The sequence below is a fragment of the Typopeltis vanoorti genome, chromosome 2 (genome assembly GCF_054136105.1).
Source record: "Typopeltis vanoorti isolate ZY-2024b chromosome 2, IOZ_Tvanoo_1.0, whole genome shotgun sequence".
Lineage (NCBI taxonomy): Eukaryota > Metazoa > Arthropoda > Arachnida > Uropygi > Thelyphonidae > Typopeltis > Typopeltis vanoorti.
This window is the reverse complement of record NC_143550.1, coordinates 131,585,998-131,606,712: the sequence shown is the minus strand read 5'-3', so window position 1 is coordinate 131,606,712 and position 20,715 is coordinate 131,585,998. Positions and strand designations below refer to the sequence as shown.

The 20,715-nt window shown below is 34.9% G+C and overlaps 1 protein-coding gene across 1 annotated transcript in view; it reads right to left on the bottom strand.

Moving 5' to 3' along the window:
- LOC150109438 (P2R1A-PPP2R2A-interacting phosphatase regulator 1) overlaps nucleotides 1–20,715 on the bottom strand; it is a 208,785-nt gene that overhangs the window by 110,747 nt on the left and 77,323 nt on the right. Inside the window, exon 3 of the mRNA XM_090413162.1 lies at nucleotides 15,848–15,947. Coding sequence (XP_090269288.1) covers nucleotides 15,848–15,947 — 100 coding nt within the window. The remainder of the gene's footprint in view (nucleotides 1–15,847; nucleotides 15,948–20,715) is intronic.

Below are 20,715 nucleotides of genomic sequence, written 5' to 3'. Positions count from 1 at the left end.
TCTTACATATTATTCTTTTCAATATGAAATTCAATTTTATCCTGCTTAAGACTAAATAGTGATCACTTCCAATTTCAAATCCTCTGTAAACTCTGGTGTCCTGCACCAGAGAGAAAACATCACTATCAACAATAATATAGTCAATGAGACTTTTCTTATTCCTAGCCTCTTCTCTCCATGTGAATTTGTGCACATTTTTATGTTGAAACATGGTGTTAGTAATAACCAGTCCATGTCCTGAGCAGAAATCTAACAGGTATTTGCCATTATTATAAGCTTTGCTCTTTTCTCCAAATTTTTCCAAAATATTTTTGTATGCCTGACAATCATTTCCTACTCTGCTGTTTAGATCCCCAACAAGAACCAATTTTTCCTTTTTCTAAAGCATCAAAAAATTCCTCCACTTCTATCTTAGTAGAACCTTCTGTGGGACCATAGGCACAAATAAGTCGCATTGTCCAATTCCCCATTCTGATATTTGCCCACATCACTCTACTTCAGACTGACTGCCATTCAAGAAGATTAGCCTAGTATTTAGTGTTGAATACTATGGCTACTCCTTCTTTTCCTTGATTGTCATTGCCTGAATATAACATCTTGTATTTATTGCTCAGAAAGATCTCACCAGTTTTTGTCTTTTTTGTTTCAGTCACCCCTATTTATATTAAATGAAAAGACATTAAAATTTTCACTACATGTTAGATTTCACAGAGGATATGAAATAAGCAGTGACCACTGCTTATATCATATCCCTTTCATATTTTAACTTCCTTGTTAAAATAAAATTAAGATTACCACCTAAATGTCTACAAGTAACAAGAACAGAAAGAAAATGCGAAACATTTGTTTATAAAACTAGACTATTGAATGACACAAATGTACAATGGCTATATGAACAAAGAATTAACCAATATCTAGATAAAATAAAACAAAATGAAGAAATAGAAATAGAATGGCTTAATATAAAAACGATACTAAATGCGGCAGCAATTGAAAGCTTAGGAAAGGCCAAAAAATTCAATAAAAGGAAAAAACAGAAGATCTGGGAAGATACAATCAAAGAAATGATCAAAAAGAAAAAAGAAGCCTATCACAAATGGTTAAGTAGTAAAAGATTAGTAGATGAAATAGAATATAAAAGAATAAGAGCCATAGCTAAAAGAGAAGTCAGAAAAAGACATAGAGAATCATGGAACAAATTTGTTTCTAATTTAGAACATGATTTATATAAAATAAGACCCAATGTATATAAGATTTTGAAACACTTAAATGCAGATATATCAAAGAAAACATAAAATTAAACACTGAATTGAATTTAGAAGAATTTCTAAATTACTACACAGAATTGTGGACAGACAAATATTTTAAAAAAGACAACTGTCAAACAATCAGCCTGAAAGAAACAAAAAACAGAAAATCACCTGGAGAAGATAAGCTAGGTTCAGAACTATATAAATATGCAGTAACAAGATTCAAAGAAAGACTCTTATTATTTTTAAATAAAATTTATTCAACTGGTATCCCCCTAATAGAATGGAACAAAGCAATTGTGATTCCTATCTTTAAAAAAGGTAATAGAGATGACCCTAAAAACTATAGAGGTATCAGTATACTAAATTCCTGTTATAAAATGAATAGCAGAATTTTAAATAGCAAACTAATGAAATATTCCAAAAACTTTATTTCAGAAGTACAGAATGGATTTAGAAAAGAACGAATCATGTATAGACTTGGCCTTTAGCCTAAAATTAATAATAGAGAAAAGAAGAGAATACAATTTAGAAACACATATTGCATTTATTGACTTTGAAAAAGCATTTGACAAAGTTAAAAGAAACATATTATTTATCATATTAAAAGAAAGACAAATACCAAATAATATCCTAAAAGCTATCACAAGTATATATGAAAATAATCAAACACAAATAAGATTAAATCACGAGCTATCATATACGAGAGAGATAAACAAGGGGTCCGAAAGGGATGTCCCCTCTCAGCAGCTCTTTTTAATATTTACTTAAATGAAATAATAATAAAATGGAATAAAAATTTACATAAAGGAATTAAACTTTCTCCTACAGTGAACTTAAACACTCTCCTTTTTTGCCGACAACCAAATAATAATTACAAATTCTAAAGATAACTTACAGAAAGCTATTTTGGATCTAAATGAGATAGCCAAAGATTATGGTATGATAATATCAACAGAAAAATCAAAACTATGGCCTTTAAAGGACAAGATCCAGCAAGAACTAAAATAGTAATAGATGACAAGATCTTAGAACAGGTGAATTCATTTAACTACCTAGGAGCAAAATATTTAAAAATAACAGGTGTAATTAACTCTATATTTAAACCAAACCCAGCTCAAAAACAAACCAGACTAAAAGTATACAATACATTAACCCTACCAGTCTTCATGTATGGAAGCAAAATCTGGACAATAAAACAAAAAGACAAACAAAGATTAATAACAGCAGAAATGAAGTTTATGAGAAAAACTGCAAAGTATACCCTATTTGATCACAAAAGAAACGAAGAAATTATGAAAGAATTAAACCAATAACCAGTAATAGAAAAAATTTAAAAATATAAACATAAATGGATGGAACATGTTCAAAGAATGAAAACAGAAAGATTACCAAAACAAGCCATAAAGTACAAGGCATTAGGAAAAAGAAAACCAGGATGTCCTCTTAAAAGAATCAACGATGACTTCTAAGGCCAGAACAGGCCATGCTAGGCCTAAATCTTTGATATGCATGATGATGATGATGATGATTATATATATATATATATATATATATAATAAAATAAAAAATAAATAAAAATCCTTCATAATGTGATCTATATAGATGATGAGTAACAGTGGAGACAGCATGTTGCCTTTATTAACACCTAATTTTACTTCAAACCATCTTCCTATAACTCCTTCAATCAAAAATGCTGATTTACAACTCAAAGAGAGACTATGTATTGCTTGCTATAATATATCCCATTATCACCATATAATTTTATCATTCTGAATGCTAAAATTATATGGTTTTTTTTGTACATCTGAAAAAGATCTACAAAACACTTAGACAATTCTTGGACATTATATCAAGAATTGCTAAGTTTTTTGAAGGCCTTTTCCAGATGTACAAAAAACTTAGGAGTATTCCTTGTTATATCCCATGACTTCTCAACGATTTGTCTAAAATTGAAATCTGATAATGACAGCCTCTATTTAGCCAGAACCTAGGTTGTTCTTCAAATTTTCTTTGTCTCCTTTCAAGTATGTTCGTATAAATCTTAGAACACTCAGTAAGGAAATTCCTTCGTAATTCTCACATTGTTTTATTTCCCTTTTCTTTTAGATGGACACTATGACAGCTATGTGGTCCAATCATCTGGAATTTGACCTTCTGAATTATGGCATAGTCATTATAAAACTTTTATATCTACATAATTGAGCATTTCTGGTTAAAAATCATCTACTACAGCTGCCTTTGCATTTCAGCTTTTTGATGACTTTTTTTTTTTTAACCTCAAGTATTGATATCTGCTCCTGGTTACATTCTTCTTGAATATTTTCTACTATGATTCTGTCACTTCTTATTTTATTTAGCAACGTTTCAAAGTAATTACTTTGAAAAACTGCTAAATAAAACACCCAGAATAATGCTAAAATAGACATTTAGAATAATTAAAATGAAATATTATTATTACGGGCAACTCCAGGGAGTCATTAGACTCATTGAGGGAGGCCCCAAATCACATTCATCACAACTATTCGACATTCATACAGTATCTATCATACCTCACCTTAAACTCATTCACTGTCACAGCATCCATCACAGACTCTGGGAGCGCATTCCACTCATTCACCACTCTAAAAGTAAAGAACCCAGCTCTAATACCTTTACTAACCACACTTTTGTCCATTTTCCATGGATGTCCCCTAGTCCTCCCACAACCAGCCCTGTTCTCAAAAATATCTTCTGAATTAATTTTATAGAAACCCTTCAGTAATTTGAATGTCTCAATCATATCTCCCCTCCTCTGCCTATCAACCAATTTTTGCAACCCACAAATCCTCAACCTGTTCTCATAAGGTTCATTCCACAGACCTGCTATCATCTTGGTCACTCGGCTCTGGATCCTCTCCACCTCCTCCCCGTCAAGAAGAAACCTAGGTGACCAAATCTGGGCACAGTAGTGGAGATGGGTTCTGATCAAGGCTCGATACAGAGGAACAATAACCTGCTCGTCTCTGCTTGTCAACGTATTCTTCAGCAACCAAGTGATTTGATGGGCTGATTTGGCCACTTTTGCAATGTGCCCCCTAAACTTCAACTCCTTATCCAACAACACTCCTAAATCTCGTGCCTCATCAATTTCCTGGAGTACAGTTCCACCAATGTAGTAAACTGCTGCTAATCTTTTCACCCCAAAATGTATAACCTTATATTTTGCCACATTAAATTGACATCCATTCTCCTTAGCCCAGTCCTCCAATCTATCCAAATCATCTTGCAAAATTTTGATGTCATCTGCATTCACTATTGCCCTACCCAACTTTGCATCATCCGCAAACAAATTAACTGTTCCTCTCAGACCCTTTCTTATATCATTAATGAACAAATTAAACAGCAGTGGTCCAAGAACAGATCCTTGTGGCACACCACTAGTCACAGGCTGTCTTGTGGACTCTACTCCTGAATAAACCACTCTCTGATATCTCTCCATCAACCACCCTCCTATCCATCTCACCAACCCTATATCCATCCCCATATGCTGCAATTTACTGATTAGAATTCCATGTAGTATCCTGTCAAAGGCCTTAGCAAGGTCCAGTAGAATCACTGCAAACCCATTACCCTTATCCAGTTCAGCAGTCACTGTGTTATAATACGTGAGCAAGTTACTGAGTCATGACCTACCCTTCACAAAACCATGCTGTCCCCGATACAGTATCCCATTTTCTTCTATCCAATCTTGTATTTTCCTCTTGACTATTTTCTCCAAGACCTTGATGATGATTCCTGTTATGCTGATTGGCCGGTAATTTTCAACAGCAGCCTTGGAACCACCTTTATGCAGCGGAACTATTTTCCCCTCTTTCCACCCCCTTGGGACTGAAATATATACTGATCTTTAATTGACCATGATTTATAAACATTTAATACCAACAAGTTTCGCTGATGGGGCTGTCCGGCTTCTTCAAGGCCTATAACAGTAAGAGAAAAATCAAAGTGGCTAGTACAGAGAAAATGGTGTTACTCAATTTTCTCTGTACTAGACGCTTTGAGTTTTCTCTTACCATTATAAGCCATGAAGAAGCCGAACAGCCCCGTCGGCAAAACTTGTTGGTATTAAATGTTTATAAATCATGGTCAATTAAAGATCAATATATATTTCATTTTAATTATATGTTTGAATGACCAAATATAATCTTAACAACGAACAGACATCTAGAATATTTTTATCTTCAGTTTTCATGTCATTCTTATCCTTTAACAATACTCTTTCCTCCATTTCTAAACTTTATCAATAGTTTCCAGAACATTTTGTCACCTTCCTAATATTTATATTCTATATTATTACCAAAATGTTCCTGACTTTTGTGTAGGTACGCTGATTCACTTTCTTAGATTTTTCTCTGTATTCTCTCAGAGCACATGTTAACTTACTAGCAATGAAATTTCAATATCTTTTTTTTCTTTTTCATGATTACCTGAATCGACCACAGAGCTCTGATTTTTCTCTTCATGCATACAACTCTACATACCTCATTAGATAAATCAAAGTTTTTGTGTTGTTTTTTTAATCTATCCACAGTCTACCTTCATGTCTCTAAGGTTCAGTACTTGTTTACAAAGTCTTTAATTTTTTTCTTGAATAATATTTGTTCCGAGTGGTTAGCGTATCTGCTCTCCAGCCAAAAGGCTATGTGTTTGAATCCCGCCGTGGGCATGGATGTTTGTGATTGTCTGTGAAAATACTAGTGGTGGTTGGCAAGTAGATGGCGTTGGTGTAGTTGTGGTTCATTGTAGTTGGGATTGAGTGGCGGAGACAAAGAGTTGTAGAGTAGGTGCTCTCCCTCATGAGTCTTTGGACTCCCTGGAGGTGTCACGCAAAAATAATAATAATAATAATAATAATATTTGAGTCCACTGTTCACCTCTGTAACTGCTTGACTGATTCTTTTTTAAACTTTTGTACATACTGTATTTTTATTTCCAATATGAAATTCATTTTTATCCTGCTCAAAACTAAATGATAATATATCAATTTCCCCATATATACTTGTCCTGAACCAGCATGAAGATATTGCAATCAATAATAGGAGTCAATGAGATATTTCTTATTTCTTGTGCCATCTTTATATTGAAATATGGTGTTAATGATGACCAGCAGAAATCCAGCAGATATTTATCATTATTATTAGCCTTGATCTTTATTCCAAATTTTCCCCAAACATTTCTACATGTCTGGTACTCATATTCTATTCTGCTGTTTAGACCTCCAAAAAGGACCAATGTTTTCTTTATGTTGCCTTTCCTTCTCAAATGACTAAAAAAATTCCTCTACTTCTTCCTCAGCAGAATATTCTGTGAAACCATTGGCATAAATAAGTCTCATTGTCCAATTCCCTATTTTGATGTTTACCTAGATCCGACTTCATAGTGCTTGTCATTCAAAAAGATTATCCTAATGCTTAGTGTTAAATACTACTAGCAATTGCTTCTTTTTCCAGATAATTACTACCTGAATATATAACATCTTGTATTTAGAAGAATTTCAACTGTTTTTGTAACACCAATTATGTGAATAGGGTATGTGGTACTGCCTCTAGAAATGAAGTATGGAATTTTTTCAAGCTACTTGAAGCCGTCAATATACAGGATGAGCTCACTGCAGGTGTAGAATTCATCTACTACCTAAACAGATCATGCCTACAGTGGGATATGAATCCACAGCCTGAAGGTTGGAGAGCAGACATGCTTCCATGCAGCCGTCAAGACCAAATAATGTCATAATTTCCAAGAAACATGTTAGAAATTCAATGGCTGGAAACAATAGGATTAAAATATTTAGGAGTGGCTGATTCAGGAGAAGCACAGTTAATATGACATAATGCAAATTTGTCTAGAACCCACAGGAGGAACTATCAAGTGACAGAAGTTTTGTTCCTTATATATATATATATATATTATTATTATTACATAACACCTCCAGGGAGTCCAAAGACTCATCGAGAGAGGGCATCTACTCCACAATTCTCCGTCTCCACCACACCCACCAACTACTTTCATCATCTATACCAACGCCATCTACCGCCGACCATCACCACTAGTATTTTCACAGACAATCACAAACATCCATGCCAACGGTGGGATTCGAACCAGCAGCGTTTTGGCTGAAAGTAGATATGCTAACCAGGCCAATATATATTATATTGATCCCTTACATGTGAGATCAAAGGATCTATGAGCATATCAATGTTATATCTGGGATGTAGATGAGGACTCAGGCATATATATATTTTATACTGATCCCATGCTGGCCTGGTTCTGTAGAAAGAGGAGTTCTACTGGAACAAACAATATAGAATCTATTGGTTAGAGTTTTAATAATGACATTATTGAGAGGGGGTGGTGGTGGGAGAGTTTGTGAATGTATCTGCCTGTGCGAGTGGGTTTTCTGCATACAGTGAAGGAGAAGTTACCATCTGGAAGGTATGTCACTAAAGGTGTCTAGGAAAGGTAAACGACTGTTATTTTCCTTTTCCTATCATAAATTAGTATAAGGTTTTTTGATAATGAAAGTTTATTTTGCACTTGGTCAGATTATAATAAATTTAGTTTAATCCTTTATCCAAGTGTATGCAAACAAAGTTTGTGCCTGAAAGTATCTTCAGGACTGGGTAAAGTGGTACAACACCGGGCAACTCTTTGCAAAGGTGGAGTAAGCTACCAACACTCCTATCTCAGTATCTCCCATAATGCAAAACACATCTTGCAGATATGTATAATGTTATGCATTAAGGGAAGGGCCACTACCCAGACTAGTTTCAACCTTTATTGAGGTCTCTTCAGTGGGAGCCAGGCCCAAGTGGAGATGCCAAGGCAGAAGCATTAGCAAGGTCATCTCCTCATATAGGAGCTGCCAAACGGTGTGCCACCTTTTTATTAAATTACTCTGGATTTAGAGAAAGCTGTTGAAAGTTTATTTTTCACTTGGTCAGACTATATTAAATTTAGTTTAATCCTTTATCCAAGAGTGTGCAAACAAAGTTTGCACCTGAAAGTATCTTCAGGACTGGGGTAAAGTGGTACAACACCAGGCAACTCCTTGCAAAGGTGGAGCAAGCTACCAACACTCCTATCTCAGTATCTCCCATAATGCAAAACACATCTCCTTGCAGATATGTATAATTTTATGCATTAAGGGAAGGGCCACTACCCAGACTAGTTTCGACCTTTATTGAGGTCTCTTCAGTGGGAGCCAGGCCCAAGTGGAGATGCCAAGGCAGAAGCATTAGCAAGGTCATCTCCTCCTGTAGGAGCTGCCAAACGGTGTGCCACCTTTTTATTAAATTACTCTGGATTTAGAGAAAGATGTTGAAAGTTTATTTTTCACTTGGTCAGACTATAATAAATTTAGTTTAATCCTTTATCCAAGTGTGTGCAAACAAAGTTTGCGCCTGAAAGTATCTTCAGGATACTCCCACTGAAGAGACCTCAATAAAGGTCGAAACTAGTCTGGGTAGTATACATTTCAACCTTCCAAGCTACACACTCTTTAACTCCTTTCGACCCAAGGGTGACATTGGTCTGGGCATATATTCGATGACATACCTTACTAGAGAGCACCCAACCTAGAATAAGCAAATCTTTGACCTTCCTTAGTTGAAAATATCCCTTCCCCACTCAGTCAAACTCTATCTTTATTGCTCCCCCTAATGCCATCAACCACTATTAGTACTTTAATTTCCTCTCCTTAAAAATTAATTTCCACCAGTCCCAGTTTCCTAACAGCAAAATCATCCTCTAGGAGATTTTAATATTCACAACATCAACTGGCTTTCCTCCTCCAGTTGTACAGCTCTTGCAGACAGAGATGCTGAAACACTTGCCACCTCTAACGACTTTACATAAATTCACATGCCAACCAGAATACCAGATAACCTGAACCACTCTAGATCTTTTCCTTACCAATAACCCTTCCAAATACACAATGAATGTAGTGAGCCACCTGGGTAATTCTGACGACAATTTAGTGCTTATCCCTTCCCCTGTGCAACAACACTTGCACAGCCACTCCCATATGAGTAGTTTGGCTTTATAACAGTGCCAAGTGAAACAGCCTTGGTGACTTCTATGCCTCATTTCCATGGTTGAACTATTGTTTCTGGTTTTCTAACCCAAACATATGCACTGAACGTATCACCAAAGTGACCCCTCAATGGCATGGAAACATACATTCCCCCACACTACTCTGAAATGCTGTCCCCTAACTAAACCCTGGTTCTCTAAAAGATGTGCAAAGCTGTACAAATGAAAAAACAAGCATACCACAACTTGCTTACATCAAGAACTCAATTCTCATTTAGTGCTTATACTCAAGCCCGAAAGAGATGCAAAAAAACTATCAATGCTTCCAAATCAAGTTTGAAAGAGCAAAAAGCAGGAAACTTGCAGCCTGGCCAAAAAAAAAAAAAAAAAAAAAAAAAAAAAAAAAAAAAAAAAAAAAATTGGTCTCTAGCCAAAGCAATAGGTTTGTAAATTTTGCCCAACACTATTTCTACTCCTATCATACCCAGATGGCTCTATTGCATCATCGTGCACAGAAAAAGCTAATCTCCTGGCTTCAGACTTTGCTTCCAATGCATGCATGCATAACTAACAATGGTAAATGCCCCTATATCCTTTTGCTAGAAAGAGATCCAAAAATTATTGTCTAAATTAGTCACAACAAAGTCTCCTGGCTCTGATGGCAACCCTCCAATTGTCCTGAAGGTTTGTGCACCAGAACTGACTCCTATGCTGCCTGTACATACTCTGTCTTACTCCACTGGTATCTATCCCACAGCATACAAACTGGCCTATATTCGTTCCCAAGAAGGGCGACAAATCACTGCCATCTAACTAATCCCAATCTAACTCACCTTGGTTCTATCTAAAGTAATGGAGAAAACCGTCAATTCCCCACTCCTACACTACAATCAACAGATCTACTCACATATATCACCCATCTCTGGACAAATGCCATGGAGAAGTTTGACAAATCTTAAATGGTTGCATATGATATCTCCAAAGCTTTTGACCAGGTATGGCACAAAGGCTTCCTAAGCAAACTTCCATCATTTGGCCTGAGACAGACCAAATGATGGAAGTTTCTGCAGTTGGACTACCAGCTTAATGTCTGGATGCACACTATGTGATGGTGGATGGTTCCTTATCCTCTCACCATTCAAATAATGCCAGGGTTTGTTCCACAAAGCTCTGTTTTCTCTCACCAACGCTCTTCCTGCTATATATCAATGACCTACTTCAGTTGACATCCAACCCAATACAGAGTTTTGCAGATGACAGCATGTTGCACTCCTCCCTTTCATTTGATAAACCTTACTCTACACAACTCATCTGGACCTACAGAACATCAACCACCACTGCCCTTAATTCTGATATTAAAGCCATCCTCCAATGGGGCTCAGATAACCTCGTCAATTTCAATGCTAGTAAAACCCAGTTTTGTATTATTTCTCACAAAAAAGGATCATTTTCTCCAAGTATTATTTTCGATAATACTCAAATTTCCAGACAAGATGAGATCTTTCTTCTTGGAATTACCTTGACATCAAGTCTCTCCTGGCATAAAAACATCATAACCATTGCATCCTCAGCTTCTAAAAAACTAGAATTTCTCTTTCTCTCAAGAGTTACTTTACCTCTGAACAGAAATTTATAAACTTATATAAATCATAAATCCACACAGCTATCAAATGCTGCTCTCACATTTGGAGTGGGACTATTAACTCCCTCAAATGCTTGACTCAATACTGAGGAGAGCAAATAGATTGATTAATGACCATCTCTTATCAACTCACTAATCCCATTTTCACACAGACATTTGGTTTCTGCAATTTGTGTACCCTATAAATATTTCCCATAGAAAGCCTTATATGCTGGTTATACATAATTATTAATTGACTTAAGGAATTCACAATGTACAATAGAATATAAATTAAATTAAACTTTAATATATATTTCCAATACTTCGGCAACGTCATGTTGCCATTTTCAAGGAACTTACAATAAAGACACGTGCACACAGGCACTACATACAGTAAATGAGGACGAAGCAGGAAGCTATCGTTTCTCCTAAAAGTCCTGATGGTGCCCCCTAGCGGGCTATGTAGGTATTCTTGGCCACTGGACTGAAGGTCTCTCAAGTTTGGGGCAGTCTCATGCAACCAAATTTGTTGAGGTTTGGCATGTTTCTTAGGGCTGAGGCTGATTCCATGAAAAATCTTTCAAAAAAAAAAATATTGAAACCAGTAAATCACAACCCCCACCCTTCATAACAAGGATTACTCTGTTAAATTGTGAATGAAGATATTCTGTATATTATAATATTTCATTCGTGTTTAACATAATCCACCACGTCATAAGCAAGACTTGTAAATATTATTTGTTGTTAGTCTCTTGCTTGTAATATATTATTCATATAAATACTTTGAGTTTTGTTTATTATTAATTAACTATATAATCTTAGGATATGTAATAGTAATAATAAGAATCTATATAAAATTGTCATTGATTTTATTTATTCATATTATTTATTAATAGAATAACAGAGGGGATAATGTACATTATCCCCTCTGTTATTCATTATCTATATGACACATTATGAAGGAAAGTGGTATTAAACATGAAATCAGAATTGGAGATGTTAATGTCAGCTCTTTGCTTTATGCGGACGATGTTATACTTATAAATAAATCCGCTACAAGTCTGCAAGATTCCCTGACTAAATTAAATAACTGTTGTAATAGATATGGTATGAAGGTCAGCATTAAAACGACAAAGACAATGAAAATAGGTAGAATCGTTGAAAATGTCAACTGCGTTGTGAATGGAGAACTGTGGAACAAGTAAAACATTTCAACTACTTAGGCACAATTTTTAGTGAAGATGGTAAATTAAATATAGAAATAGACAACAGAATTAACAAAGCTGGTATGGTGGGAAGTCAACTGAATAAATTCATATGGAATAAGAGAGAAATTAGTCGGAACACTAAATTAGCTGTATACAAGACAGTGTTCAAACTAGTTTTAACTTATGGATCTGAGAGCTGGGTCAGAAGTAAAACACTTGACCAAAGACTAGAGACTGCAGATATGAGAGTCCTGAGAAAGATTAGAGGCCTGAACAGATGGCATCAATGGCAATATCATATTAAAAACGAGGATATTAGTAAACAGAATGGGCGAGGAAAGATTAGCAAAACAAGTGTTCTCTGCCAGGTTGGCAGGAAAACGATCCAGAGGAAGATCAAGATATAGATGGATTGATACGGTACAAAGTGCCTTGGACTTTGTACCGTATCAATAAGTCTTATAGATAACCTGACCATAGATATTTAATTCGTACGTATGTTCATACAATATTGCCTACCGGTTTCGCTAGTAACTGACTAGCTTTCTCAAGGCTTGCACAGTACAAAGAAAATGGTAAATGCAAAAAAAGGTTTAAGAATACAAAAAACATTAGTACCTGTTAGGCAGGCTAAGGTAACACTTTTGCATGACATGTCTGTATGAATCGTGACTTTCTACTAAGTATCATGAACACGCGTTATATGCAAATATGTAATATGATAATTCGCGTACTGTAATTCTGTTGGACTGAGAGAATTAATTAGATTTTTTCAAGTATCGTTCAGTATGGTCTCTTGTAATATAAGAAATATAAGATCTGATAATTTTGGAGTCTTGACAAGTAACAGACTGATTTGGAGGAAAATTGTATATAGGAAGTTAGTAATGATGTAAATTTGTCATGTAGTACTATCATATCCTGTACACCCCCTTGAGGGTACATGTCAGGAATTTGATGATGATGTACGTTGTGAATTCCTTAAGTCAATTAATAATTATATAAATATTTCCATGGCAAATGTTCATCTGAAATAGCATCAATAATTCCTCCACACAGTACTATGCCTGCTGGAACAAGTGCAGCTGCTGCCCAACATCTCTTCACAGTACTCCTTGAACTCCACAAAACAAATTTTTCTTTTCCCTCTTCCTTCATCCTGTTACTACTGAATTGTAAAACAATCTTCCATCTGATGTGTTTCCCAAGGAATACAATATACAGGTTTTTAAATCAAATGTAAACAAGTTTCTTCTTTCCCAACCCACTACCCACATACAGTGTAAAATTCGATGCAGCATAAATTTTCCCAAATTTTATTGCATCGACTTTTACAGGGGTCACATCGAAAAAGTCACAAAGATAAATTTGTAACATTATATGTAAATAACACTAAAAGCCCATGTATAGAAACTCAGAGAAATTAACATGCCAAATAGTGTAAACAGAAGATATCTTAAAATGTTAAGTTCAAGGGCAATGCCTTTGAATTCGGAAGTGTATTGATGTAGCATTTAATATTGAGTGAAAAGGAAACCTATTGTATCCAAAGTCAGTCCAATACTGCCTTCAAGGTCAATAGAAAAAGAGGGCAGTATACATCACAAGCAGTTCCACTATGCTGTAAAAAGGATTAGATGCTTCAGGGAGAGCTAGAAGACTGCGCTTTTGAGAAGGTTAAGAGTTTGCACAAGAAAGTACGGGGTCTCAGATCTTCGTCGAAAGTTTGCACGGAAATGTTCGGGGGGGTCCTGAACCTTCACACAGGGCCCTGCGAAAAACCAAATATAAGGATCATAGAAAAGAGATCGACCATCGGCAGAGTTGGTGCAAAGAGAAAAAGAGGAGGGAGTCGATCTATGGACTACGTCGAATCTGGATGAAGTCGTGGAAGGAGAACTGGAGGCGAAAACTTACAGAGAGAATAGCGGCCCAGGACCAGGATGACTAAGCCTTGATCGTCTGACCTCACGTCCGAGTATCTATAACATCAGAAAATCGTGCCGCAGGCCTCGCGAGCCATTCAAGAGGAGAATACGGTATCCATGAAACCTCTAAAGTGATAGCCCAAGACCTGACATAGAGAGGAATCCAGGAAATCTGTAAAGGAAATACGATCAAGTGCACTATACTGATGAAGGAGTCATGTGAGTTTATTTTTGTTGCAAATTTTCTTATGTTGTGAAGGGGTGTTGAGGACTGATAATTTTATAGAATTACTATATATAATAGAATGAAAATTAGTTTGCATAAAGAGAAGTTGTTTTCAAAGTAATTTTGTCCATTGTAAAAGACTGTTTTAGAAGGACTGATAAGATTATAGAATTACTATATATGGTGTTATGAGAAATAGTTTGCATAAAGAGAAATATATATTAAGTGAAGGCTGGAATTTATGGCTATAGTTAATCAAGGCATGATAATTCCTAAATTGTAAATGGGCTGATAGTTATCTAATTAAATTGCTTAATTATTTGTATTTTGTTGCTTGCTTAAGTAAATGTCCTAAAGAAAGTTTCCTCTAAAGTGTTTAACTTAGAGAAGAGTAAAAAGTAGCATTTCATTAGTGTATAATTTGTATGATTGTTTCAGCATAAATAAATATGTTTGTTTTATTTACAAGGAGTGCTGCCTGATCTTTTACACACAATGCAGTGTTCCCAAATAAACGCAATCCTGTGAGCGGGGAGTTTAAAAATAGGTATGAATTAGAGTTAGCCACGACTATAAATAATTATTGAGGAGGGCCTTTACTGGAAGTATTGATATTTTCTTATGCCACATGGAGACCTAGTGGCGCAGTCTTTAAATAAAAACAAATTTTTAGAGATCTCCGGTATAAGGAAAGAATACTGAAGGTAGAGCAAAGAGAATAAAGTTAACAGAGTACATGAAAGGAAAATATAGAGTTAAAAGGAGGATTAAATAAGTTCAATGAAAGAATAGAGATATAGAAGTAAGGTATAATAATAATAAATCAGAGTATAGATAAAGTAGAAGATAAAGAAATTAATTAAATAATAAGTGCGCAAAATAAAGATAGACATAGAGATCACCAAAGGCACAATAAGCATCATTTTACAATGGTACTAATGTACTATAAGTTGATCAACCAACCTCTCGTGTATGGGCTCAACATAACCAAAGGGGAAAAGGAAAAAAACCCTACAATAAACTACCAAAAAATTTTCAGTTAGCTATAGTCAAAGGATTCCTATAGGAAACCTTCCACGTGTGTGTGTGCATGCACGCATGCACACACAGTTTAAATTAAACAACAAAAATGTTGTTACTTGGAATTAGGTTTTTTTTTTAATTGTACGAACACATACCAACAATTCATGGATACAAAGTGTGTGTACATATGTGCATGTGAGAGAAAGAGAGAGAAATTAATCAAATAATATGCAGCACAGTATTATTGAAAAGCCATGATATTGATAATTGACAAATCCTTCAAAAGCTTTAAATATTTATTAAGGTGAAAAAAGCTATTAAGCTAATAGAACAAAATCCTTAAATATATCACAGAAAATTTTTCATTCCTTATTATTTAGCTTATTATTTCTAGACTATGTTTGAAACCTACAAAATTTTGATAACATTTTCATGCATTAATGCCATTGGTATATTATCATATGACTTTTTTCACTAAATCATCCCTCATTAATATTAAGAATAAAATCATTACTTACAGATGGAGACTGTGGAGAGTGAGTGGGACTAAAACTGGCACTAAAACGTCTTGTACGTGGAATGCTTAGCAGCAGTGGAGAAGTAGGTGCAGGGCTTTCTCTACATAAAAAAATGATAATTAATTAACAATAAAATAAATATCAAATAAATTCCATGTATATATATATAAGGAATTTCATAATGGCAAATAACATAAGTTATTTGTCATTATTAAGGCATAAGGAGATCTATATATGTCATATATGAGAATAATGTTTATAAGCCATGTTAAACTGAAGGTACGAACTGCACTGGTTATCGTTACTACAGATTTGTCAAAACAGAAATAATGTTATTACAGAATAGATCTTGTGCATTACAGACCCCTAACAAACCAGTATAAAAAGACTGAAGCATAATATCCTATGTCTACCTGACTCTGTTAAAGCTATCTTGCAGCAGGTGAAACTACATGAAAAGCCAAAAATTCGAAAAGGAATATGTAGTACTTGCAGTTGGTATATGGATAAGACTATGCTCTCCAGACAGCCAAATGCTTATGAAGAGCTTCAAACTAGGTTTCTTACCTTTAAACTGTTTTCCCCAATAGCTGGTCTATTCTGTAAATTGACCCACTAATATACATGATTAATATTTGTTTGGCCAAGCAAAAAACAAACCAAGCAAATTCTGTCATTTCAGTTTATGTGCTGCATTCGGGCATTTGTAAAGAAACTAATAAAGACTATCATAGTAAAGTGACGGCACTCCCATATCTAAACAATATGTTTACAAAGAAGGAGCAGATATGGAAGTGTGCAAGAAATATCAGCCAGGATGCATCATAGCAGCCACTTATGTTCCAAAGAAATATTGTTAATTATTAGATAGTCTATTGTATATATTTCTCCCTTCCCCATAATTCACATGTTCTTTCCCTAGGCCTATGTATTTGGTAAAATACCAAATACATAGCCCTGATGTTTCTCCAGCATGAAAAGTAAGTTTTCTTTTTAAATATTTCATTAACAATGTGTGTATGTGTGTCGTAAACAGAACATAAATTCACAACTCATATCTGTGTATTCAATACATGCCTTACTGCTATCATATTCAGTCACTACTTAAAAACAAGTAATAAAAACATTAAGAACTTACTTCGTAAAATTCAGCTATCAAGTACTGAAGCAGAAAACAATGTATATAGAAAGTTCCAGCATTTTTACTTAACTGTCAGTTGCAGATGAATAGAATAACTTTTCATCTAATCTTGACTCAAAAAACTAAAAATTATAACAGTGCAGATATATAAACTTCTCAACAGGAACTTGTACAACTATTCATTCCTTATATTATTCATTATTTCTTTGAAGTGATTACTTCTAGCTGTCCTTTCTATTCTTTCCTCCATTCCAATTTTTTTAGATCTCTCTCTCTCTCCATATACATAAACATATTTCTCTCTCTTTCATGTCGATCAGATGTTTGTTTTCATATCACAGTCAAGAATACACTATGTTTTCTCAATTGTGACTGAGTGAAACGATGTCACCATAGCCAGGTATCACAAACAGTGAAGAGAAATTTTTTCAGTATGTTCATTTACATATTTATTTCATGAATTTTCTTTTCCATTTGATTATTTCACTGCATTCAGTAAAAAAAAAAAAAAAAAAAAAAAACATCTACATGTATTTTTAATTCCAATGCTGTAGTGATGTTTTCTGCCTGGTGCAGGACACCAGAGTGTACAGAGGATTTGAAATTGGAAGTGATCACTATTTAGTCTTGAGCAGGATAAAATTGAATTTCATATTGAAAAGAATAACATATAAGATAGTTTTAAAGCAAATAAAAGTTGAGGAGCTCTCAGATATGAATTGTAGACTAAAATACACAAAGATTATTGAAGAAAAAATGAAAGAGTTTGAGAACAGGAATCAAACCTTGAGGTTCAGTGGCAAATTCTGAAGGAAACATTAATTGATTCTGCTAGAGAGGCATGTGGTGAGGTTGTGTGCAAGGATAAAAAAATCAGAACTCCCTGGTGGACACAGGAAGTTAAAGAGGCAGTGAAGGAAAAGAAGAAAGCATATCAAAAGTTCCTGTCAAATAAGTCAGCTTGTTCTCTTAGAGAATACAGAGACAAATGCAAAAATGCTAAACACTGTGTAAAACTAGCTAAACAAAACTCATGGGAGGACTTTGGCAAGAATATAGAAAATAAATATCAAGAAGGTGGCAAAATATTCTGGAGGTTGTTGAAGAAGCTTAGGAATGGAGGAAAGAGTGCTGTAGAAATGATAAAGGTGAAATGAAAACAGGAGAAAAAGATATCCTTGAAGTATGGAGTAATTACTTTGAAAAACTGTTAAATGAAACAAGCAGTGATGACAGCGCAGTGGTAAAAAAAAAAAAACACTGACCAGGCATGCAGTCAGGAATACATATCCATACTTGAAGTAGAAAAAGCCATCAAAGGCTTGAAATGTGGAAAGGCAGCAGGAGTAGATGATATTCGACCAGAAATGCTGAAGTATGGTGGTATAAGAGTCTTACAGTGGATGCACTGCATAGTTCATAAAGCCTGGACAGAGGGACGAATTCCCGATGATTGGAGTAGAGCTCTCATAGTACCCATATATAAAAAGGGAAATAAAACTGAATGTGAGAATTATAGAGGTATTTCCCTACTGAGTGTTCCTGGCAAGATCTATGCAAGTATACTTGAGAAACGGTTGAGAAGAATTGTGGAAGAAAAGCTTGGTGAAGAACAAGCTGGATTCAGGCCAAATAGAGGCTGTCAGGATCAGATTTTCAGTTTACGACAAATAGTTGAGAAAGCAAGGGAATATAACAAAGATCTGTATTTAAGTTTTGTCGATTTGGAAAAGGCACATGACAAGGTGCCAAGAGAGAAGCTATTCAATACGCTACAGTTATATGGTGTCAATGGGGCATTATATCAAGCAATACATAGTCTTTATTTGAGTTGTAAGTCAGCAGTTAGAATTGAAGGAAATACAGGAAGATGGTTTAATGTTAAATCTGGTGTGAGACAAGGATGTACATTATCCCCTCTATTATTCATTATCTGTATGGATCACATTATGAAGGAAAGTGGTATTAAACATGATATCAAAATTGGAGATGTTAATGTCAGCTCTTTGCTTTATGCGGATGATGTTATACTTCTAAATAAATCCGCTACAAGTCTGCAAGATTCTCTGACTAAATTGAATAGCTGTTGTAATAGATATGGCATGAAGGTCAGCAATAAAAAGACAAAGACAATGAAAATAGGCAGAATCACTGAAAATGTGAACTGTGTTATGAATAGAGAACCTGTGGAACAAGTGAAACATTTCAGCTACTTAGGCACGATTTTTACTGAAGATGGTAAATTAAATATAGAAATAGACAACAGAATCAGCAAAGCTGGTATGGTGGGAAGTCAATTGAATAAATTCATATGGAATAAGAGAGAAATTAGTCGGAACACTAAATTAGCGCTGTATACAAGGCAGTGTTGAAACCAGTTTTAACTTATGGATCAGAGCGCTGGGTCAGAAGTAAAACACTTGACCAAAGACTAGAGACCGCAGATATGAGAGTCCTGAGAAAGATTAGAGGCGTGAACAAATGGCATCAATGGCAATATCATATTAAAAATGAGGATATTAGGAAAGAACTTGACATTGTCAACATCCATGAATGCGTTAGCAGAGCTAATCTCAGGTGGTATGGTCACTTAAACAGAATGGGCAAAGAAAGATTAGCAAAACAAGTGATCTCTGCCAGGTTGGCAGCAAAACGACCCAGAGGAGGACCAAGATATAGGTGGATTGATACAGTACAAAGTGCCTTAGATGATAGAAATATAAGATCTGATAATGTTGAAGCCTTGACAAGTAACAGACTGATTTGGAGGAAAATTGTAGATAGTAAGTTAGTAATGATGTAATTTTTTTCATGTAGTTCTATCATATCCGGTACACCCCTTGAGGGTACATGGCAGGAATTTGATGATGATGATGATGCTGTAGAAAGGTATGTGCATCTTGCCGATTCTTCTTGCTGCCTAATGATCAGCTGTTTCCACCAATAATGCAGCTGTAAAATTAATTGATTTTAATTTTAATTTTTCATTTTATTTTATTCTTTTCGAAATATCTATATTTCACTATTTTACCTTTCACTAACTTTACCTTATTTTAGTTGTCGTAACCCGAGTGTATAATCTCGTTGCTTGAAATAAACTATTACCTATAATCCTTTCAGCCTATCAATTTAATTCCCTCCCCCTCTCAAGGTCGTGACTATGCTACCTCAAGTGTTTGTATTTTAGAATTTAGGAGTTACTTCTGGCTGGAGCCAATTTCTTTGTCTAAACAGCTGGCTTTTTTCTGACCTTGTTCTTTGAAAATTTATTTTTATTTACGACTGCGCCATCAGAGAACATGTATATCTTTCCAATACTCGCAAAAAAAATGCCCAGCACAACACGGAAATATCTCTAAATTTATCTCTAAGTCAAGCAATGTTTAAATCTACTATTCGTCAGTCGTGGCTACTATTTCTCTTAAGGCCACACAGGTTCTGTCTTTTTATGAGAAGTGCATTGGTCAGCAGAATCAGGCAAGTTATGTGACAAACAAAACAATTCATTCATGCTAAATCAAGATACATATAGAATAGTTTACACTACACATACTAAATTAATCCAACTCAAATTCATTAATCAAAATTGACATGGAAAAAGCATAAAATTCATGAGCCTGGTTCTCCACTAGATTACTTAACATTTCTCGCTTAAGATCAATGACTAATGCAATTATTTATGCTCACAGATAATTCAGACATGGAAGCAGAGTTGTACATAGTTTAC